General features: G+C 36.2%; 1 protein-coding gene across 1 annotated transcript in view; it reads right to left on the bottom strand.

Moving 5' to 3' along the window:
- Positions 1 to 7,969, bottom strand: part of LOC127743908 (protein RRC1) — a gene marked incomplete in the record, with an annotated part of 8,542 nt that extends 573 nt beyond the window's left edge. Inside the window, 17 exon segments of the mRNA XM_052256119.1 lie at positions 52 to 218; positions 373 to 1,172; positions 1,261 to 1,485; positions 1,606 to 1,743; positions 1,840 to 1,924; positions 2,101 to 2,159; positions 2,308 to 2,529; positions 2,621 to 2,695; positions 2,942 to 3,054; positions 3,296 to 3,461; positions 3,547 to 3,663; positions 3,976 to 4,125; positions 4,218 to 4,278; positions 6,711 to 6,756; positions 6,931 to 7,066; positions 7,165 to 7,263; positions 7,839 to 7,969. Of these exon segments, the coding sequence (XP_052112079.1) occupies positions 52 to 218; positions 373 to 1,172; positions 1,261 to 1,485; positions 1,606 to 1,743; positions 1,840 to 1,924; positions 2,101 to 2,159; positions 2,308 to 2,529; positions 2,621 to 2,695; positions 2,942 to 3,054; positions 3,296 to 3,461; positions 3,547 to 3,663; positions 3,976 to 4,125; positions 4,218 to 4,278; positions 6,711 to 6,756; positions 6,931 to 7,066; positions 7,165 to 7,239 (2,635 nt within the window).
- Between the last annotated feature and the right edge of the window lie 126 nt (positions 7,970 to 8,095).

The following is an 8,095-nucleotide window of genomic DNA, read 5'->3' as shown; positions in this document are numbered from 1 at the left end:
GAAAACAAGAAATTAAAAACTTTGGGTTTCCCTGAAATAGAAAGAACTTACTATTGCCTTGACCATCTTCGCCAGAATCTGATAAACCATACTCTGATTGCAGCCGTTTCCGGTGTGCTTCAACTTTCTTCTCAATTTCCTCCAAATTTTTAATTCCCCTCTCTTCAAGAGACTCCCGATATTCAATTAGAGCAACCTCCAAGCGTCGTAACTTTTGCCTGTATAACAATGAAAAAGGTAAGATCCATAAGCATCTAGAAAACAAAAAAAATAAAAAGATAACATTTTACTGAGATTCTGAATAGCTTTAGAGGGAAAGTGAATTCACAAAAATAATGACATGGAATAAGGGAAGAACAAAAAGGTCACAACCTCTGCTCTTCATTCATTCCACTGTCAGTGTGAGCTGAAAAACTTGTATCTGCAGCAGACTCGTGTTCATCAGCTTTACTAAGACCGTCTCCAACATTCTCGCTACCAGAAGACGAGTAGCTTAGCCCAAGATTCTTTCCATCCCTCCTATGCTCGTCATCACTCTCATCATCCTCTCGAGCCCATTTAGAGGCAGGCAAAACTGGATCATTCTTCTCCTTTTTTGTAAAGGCTTTAAGTTCAGGCTGTGGAATAGAAAGGGTTGATGCTAAAGGTGAAGACCCTTTGCCTTGTGAAGGCAAATCTTCATCTGAATAGTGGTTCCATCCAGATAATCCCGCTGGTTCAGGCTCAGCACTCGTTTCCCGCCGAGTACTTGTATACTTCCCTGCATTTGCTTGGTTTTGAGCATATTTCAATTCGTCATCCAGTTCATAACCCCTTTGCTTTTCTGCCTCTTCAAGACTTAGCAACCGTGCAACCATCATTTCTCTGCCACCAACAAGTGACAATCCATTGTGTCGGCACCGTCTTTCCAGCTCGGCAAGAGGCAAACTCATTAGCTCCCTTGTTGCAGCTCCTCGGCCCATTGCCAATGCAGCATCTTGGTTGGCCTTGCCGCCAACCGTATCTTCAGAAGTGGCCTTCTGTTCGATCTCAGGAGCATCACCACATATGGAATGGAATGGTATAACACCGGAGTTCCCAGGTCGAAGAAAAGTGGCTCTTAAGCCATTCACATAAGCATCTGAAAAGAGGAACCAATCGGCCCACACTTGCAAAACTTTCAGTACTCGTTCCTGGAAATATTTCAGACAAAGGTCAGAAACAAAACAAGAAAAGAATAGTAAGAAATTATATAAAGGCAGTCATGATTGATCAGCTTACTTTCAGTGCTTCAGCAGTAATGCGCCCCATTATGCTACGATATAAGTCATTAAAACTCTCCATTACGTCAGGTAATGTTGCTTCAAACTTGGTGCGATATGCTGATGCGTTTCTTACAGGAGCACTACTATTGTGAAGAATATCAGATACAAGCATGAGCCTTGCAATTTTAGTTGGAATGGGGGTTTCTTTAAGCGTCAATGATTCTGTTAAAACTTCAACAATCTGCATGTTAAGAAAAGATTAGACTGCTACCACTATAAAATACAGATAATATGCAAAATTTAAATATTAAATGATAGCACGCTAACGTCGTCAAGGAAAGAAAACTCCAGTCATTTTTACCTCGCCAGCTGCATCGGCATTATCCAAAGAAAACCCCATGGCCTCTTTTATCTGGCTCCTCTCTAATGTTAAAGCCCGCAGCATATCCTCAAACTCGTCCCTCTGTGCATCAGTCAGTGTTCTTTCAGGCTCTACACGCTGCAAAATATAAACAAATGGAAATGAAATGAGTAAATCAGGAGAATGTTGAGAAACTGTATTCATCCTGATTGAAAATACAATTATAAAGAGTACCCTGCTTCTTCCTCCTGCATGTGTTGGACCAGACTCCTTCTCATGTTCTGGACTTTTTGCTGTTGGTAATGAGGGGGGTATCCATCTGGCAAAAAAAAGGATATATTTGTCAATCTGATGCGCATTATGTGTGATCAATCAGAGACAAATAGAAAAATCAAAGAACCAACCAACACACTTTTCCATTCGTTCCGTTTTCATTTTTGGTAATAAACAACAATAAACCTTGTACTAAAAAAAAGATTAGAATATTTATGGTACCTTCCACTACCCGTTATCATGATAAAAGGTTCAGTCCGCCATCTTTGAAGAGTATCACCCTGTATTGCAGGAAAAATAAACACATTTTCAGTCAACAATTCAAATACATCATACATGAACTCTTTTCTTGGATTCGTTAATCCAAGTTCTAATCAATACATTCATGAAAAGCAAATAGATCCTCACACAAAATCAAAATTGATGTACCTGGGCAAATGAGTAGAGTCTCCAAACATAGTAGGTGTGTTCCTTTGAGCCAAGAACAAACAAGAAGTTGAAAAGAGGATTTCCACGACCCCTCTCCATGATAGCTTGTTCAAAAGCACACCCTCCATCCAGAACATATAAAGCCATTGTATCAATTACATGCCTCAGATGTTCATCCTCAGGAGGTGTAACCATTATATCAGGAATATTAGGAGTAAGGACCTATCATCATCAGGAACAATACATGTAATAACTGTTGTATAAGGAGAATTATGGACACAAAAATTATGACTGTCCGAAACTGATAACTTACCAGTTCAGAGTTCTGATTAGGCACAGAAGTCACAGGTGGACCGCCTGATGGACCAGATAGGATAACAGTACTACCCTGCAAACCAAAGATTATTCTTTATAATTATTACATTGAAAAGATTATACAAAATAAAGATGGTCACTGTTCTAGTGTTTTTTTTTTTTTTTATCATCACACTAGATACACATAGCAGGCTTTAAGATGAATAGATCAATAAACAATAACCACGTTAATTATTTACTCTATTAGAATTGAATAAGCTACTGAAGGGTTAATGTTCCCTGATTGAATCACAATACAAAAGGAAAACGATAATAATACCTCCTTACTCCTGATGGCCATATGCCCTGGTGGGGGTGCAGGTAGGGCTTGCGATGGGAGCGCAACAGACTTTCCCCACCCAATTTTCAATTCATACTCATAAACCACAACTCCTGCATAAACATTTGTCCAGTTTCGTATTATATCTTTTTCCAAGCATAAACTCAATAATTATCCATGCAAATAGAAAGTCAGCTCAATAATGTTTTTCTTTAATCTCAAAACTCAAGTAAGATGCAATTGAGGAACAGATTACATAGCATCATGGATGTTGATCTGTTAATAATATTATGAAAAAAAATACAGAGGAAACAAGGGAGCCCTATCATATCTTCCAAATTAAGAGAATTGGACCTTGCATTTCATCCTTTGCAGCCTGTCCATCAGCTCTGTTCATGAAAGCCACAAAGCCACAGTTTCTTTGTCGTCTTCGCTCCTCTTCTGTCCTAGGCCACATTATCTTCACACTGGCAATAGGTCCAAATCTTCCAAAAGTACGGAGCAGAAAATTTTCATCAACCTAGAATTATAGAACAGCCAAGTTGAGATTCATGTCCTTAATTCTCAAATAACAAGAAGCCCATATACTGAGGAGACAATCAAACCTTGGGTGAGAGGTTTCCAACATACAGATTCGTAGTTTGGGGATCGCCATCATCAAATGATCCAGGAAGTCTTCCACTTGGATCAAAGTCATCAGGTAGTTCGTCAAAGCGACTTGACTGTTGGAAAGGGGAAAACTATCAATAGGAATGTTTCATAAATTCATCAAACAAGCAAATCTAATTACAAGGGATAAACATATACTGACAATTAATTTCACGGAGTAAATTATATAAAGCACAATAGGGCATATTTGTAATGGACAAAAATACGAAAATAGAAATACCCAATTACTTTAATATGTTTATGTGGATTTACCCAACATAAATTCACAAATCTACAAGCCATATGCAAGTCATTTAAATATGGGACAAAATCCAATAACAAACAACTCTATTCAGCATGCTCAGCATGATAAAAGTAACACTTACAGTGGAATGTTCTCCGCGCCCATCACGCCAATGTTCACGTTCTTGGTTCCGCCTCTCCCTCATCTCTTGCTCGTGCTTTAGCTCCTCCATGAAATGATCAATGTTCCTCGACTTTCCTTTCTCTTTGTCCTTAGGTTTTTCCTCCTCTTTCTGCAAAGTACAACACAAAAGCATTAGATCTGTATACATGAAAACTCCTTAACAACAAAATCAGAGATCAAAGGTTGAACTGTGATACAGACTTTCCTTTCCGATTCTTTCCCCTTGGTTGCCATTGGAGGTGGTATAAAAGATGGAACATACCTGCAAAGAAAAATGAATGATGAAATTACATGCTAGTTTACTAGCAATGTTATGACTAAATAGAAGTGTCAGACATATTACATTCATCATTTTCAAATAGTCCTTCGAACTTGGTTCTTTAAACATACAGCTAATTTGAAGCCTCAGGAATTGCGACTGGGGTAATCCAGCAAAATCCTCCAGAAGGCCACTAAGTTCCATCTCAACTACTAATGACAGTCAAAAAGCACAACTCCTCCACCTACCAAACTGGGCAAAGCACTACCCCGACAACACACACAAACACACAATAAACAAGAAATGGAAACATTTGCCCAGTATCAAATAATGAAGCAAGAACTTATTATTCTTTACTTAACTGGTTGCTTGTATTGTAAAACTTATCCAATATGACAATAGTTAATTAAATACATCGAGCATCATTGACTTTGGATCAAATAAATTGTATCCTAAGCATCATGCCATGTAGAACACTCTCTACTGGACTACCACTCAAATGCTAATATGAAAAGTCTCATCAAGCACTGAACCAAGAAAGTTGACAGCCAAATATAAAACAACTCCATACAGAAATCTAACACGAATTATTTTAAAAAAAGAATAACTTCATTAAGACAGATAGATTGAAAAGAGATGGGATGGTAAGGAATCCTCCTCAACACAGAACAAGAGAAAACAATAAAAGAGAAAATCGAGGATTACTATTGGCCAATCTCTAAGCATATATGCCAAGGAACCAAAAATTAAAGGGTTTGTGCTCCAAATCAACCAATGTCCACCTAAAGTTCTTTTAGGTCCTCATAAAAGTTCTTGGATTAGCCCACTAACTTTTCTATCCCATTGTAAGTTCTATATTTCAACACGAGCTATACTACATTTATATTCACAACCTCACAACACATTTTCCTATGAAGGTTCACATATGGATTAATCAACCTTCTGAGGATAGGATATAAACTTCATCCTCTTCCAATATAATTATGTAAACCCACCTTCTCTTTTGCTCTCTACTCTCCAGAACTGTGGCATTTTTCTTCCCACTATAGGTGTTGATATTCTAACCTCCATAAACATTCCCACCTCAAAATATGCACATGACACACAATGACACAATGTAAGGTTGAAAAAAATCCATCTATAACCAAATTCACAATTTGGTATAAGTATAACAGATTTGGATCATCAAGTGCGAATGAAGTTTAAAAATGCACACTATAGGTATTGGTCAAACCTACTCCATTTGTTAGTCTTATTTAAGCCACAATCATAGAAATATAAACATAGTTAAGGAAGAATTTATACTTGTCCATCTCTGCAAATAAATATAATTGCCTATTTTTCTCACATAGGAGTTTACAGAAAAGGATTAATGGCGTCTCAAATGTCCCAACAAACAGCATTCCTAACAATGAACCATATCTAGTGCAATATACATTTACAGTAGAAGAAAACAAATAAAAAGTAGTATAAATATGATATAAATATGCACTAGAAGATTAGATTATCTAAAACCTAAGATACAACCATAATGAAACAACACGACTAATGCTTATGATGAGGTATATCAACCTGTAAACTTAGACAGGAAAGATACATTAGAGGTTTCCATTGCTCATATGCCACTTTTTTACTCTTCGTTCTGTTACATGCAAAGGATACCTCAATGTGGAAGGTCAGAACCGTTGTTTACATTTTCTTTTGTTTCTAATTCATAGTATCAAGGAAGCTAGAAGCCAAAAAAGATCGACCATTTCATAAACCCGATTTCTATAACAAGCATGAAAATGACTTGGCTAAATTTCAAAGGCAATCATTTACCTATCATGCCGAAAATCAAATGTCCATAATGCGATGTAATACAAGAATATTGATTTGTTATGCACTGAGAATGATACATATTTAATAAGTTGACTTTCAACCATTGCAAATGCACCAACCCACATTGTATAACAAATTTCCATCAGCAATTTAAAATTTCTTCATAATTAAAAGAATATATAATTCTCAGTCCTTGCAAACAACTATAATATCTACAGTAGCAACAATTAACAATCATCCATGACAAGCTTTAGCTTATGATTTATAAAATGCATGATCTTCAAAAGCAATGTTAAGGGATATCAGTCACCAAGTTTTTATCTACGTAAACTGAACATACCACAAATTAAAGCTGGAAAAAAACTACATCTTTTTCATATACACAAGCAGATGAGTGATACCACAATTACACAAATTTTGTTCCCATTATTTAAATTAAATCATTAGATGTACTGCTATTCATAAAACTAAATTACAGTATTCATTTTATTATTCAACAGCTACAACCCTAACAAAAGTATACTATACCTGAAGACAATGACATGTGATTTTTCTAATTATGATGCCTAATTAAAAGAGCACATAAACATTGTTAATCAAAAGCATTTATTTACCTACTTCCCTTCTTTGGACCAGAAACCCCATCTTTGGACTTTTCACCTGCCATCCGCGAATGAATAAGAAAGGTCCGTATTTTTATTAAATTTATTATACAAAATAATAGCAAAAACTATGTATTTATCCACAACAGGAATAACATTATATAATCAAGACTTCCAAGAGATAAAGCAGAAGAATATATTGAATGCTAGGAAGTATAGTATTCATACTAACCCTCAGTATCATCCTTCAATTTATCATTGGGATTAATTGTTCCTCCTCGTACAAAAGCCTTTGACCCAGGAGTGGTATCACCTTGAAATGACTCTACAAATTCGGCATACAAACGAGCAGTCTCATCTTCAGCTCTCTGCAGGAGACAATACCCATTATGATCATTAGCAAATGTCCTTACTTAAAATTATAATAAGAAGTAACTACTAACTACAATGGATAGATCAACCCTACCTTCTTCTTTGCCTCCTCCTCTTCTCTGTGCTTCTGAAATGGTGTCTTTTTCCGTGTGATGGAGAAGGAACTCATCCTCACATTAGCAAGAGAAGAAGCCTGCCCAAAAATTTAACATGTTACAATGACCTTAAGTCAGAAATAGCTCCCAACCTTTTTCAACCCATCATTTTCCCTTCTCAGGTCGAATTTCTTATCATTTACAACCTCACTTTGGTCCTCAAAAACAAATACTACAACAAATTCAATTGGAATTGCTAAACCCCATTCAGGCAATGCAGGACAAAAAAAAATGATAAAAATGCAGTTGCCACTTTCTCAACTCAGCCACCAAATACAAGTGACATCTCCAAAACCCCACCTCATGAATAATAATTTTAACAAATAAAATCACCAAATCTTGACAAAAGGACATTCTTCTGAACTTAACTATGCACCACTACCTAATGCTATTACGAAAGAAACACAACAACATTGACAGAACATAAATATATTTAAGCAAACATAAATTGGCTACTCAATTAAGGGCACGTTTGGGGTCATATATAATCACTTTCAATTCAGAAAAAGAAAAAAAATCGATTATAAGCTGTTTTAAACAGAACTAAAAGCTAATCCGAAAATAAGCAAATCCAAAACACAAACTTTAATGTGCATATGAGAAAAATCCGAACCTCAGCGAAATCAGCTACACACTTGAATGAGTGAGTGATTGAGCACTGAAATCAGCAACAACTTGAATCCGAACAGAGGCTGAAGAAGAACGAATGTGATGAGCACTTCACTGAACGCACGAAAACAAAATCAATCTCATTATCGCATTCTTATTGTAATAATTGTTAAAATCATATTAATCGCAATTATTTATTGAGAAAGCATTAATAAAAGGGTTTTTTATATATAATCGATTCAGAAATCGGTTGTTTGAAAG

The sequence above is a fragment of the Arachis duranensis genome, unplaced genomic scaffold, assembly GCF_000817695.3.
Source record: "Arachis duranensis cultivar V14167 unplaced genomic scaffold, aradu.V14167.gnm2.J7QH unplaced_Scaffold_165934, whole genome shotgun sequence".
NCBI lineage: Eukaryota > Viridiplantae > Streptophyta > Magnoliopsida > Fabales > Fabaceae > Arachis > Arachis duranensis.
Note: the sequence above shows the minus strand (reverse complement) of the source record. Positions and strands in the feature narration are given on the sequence as shown.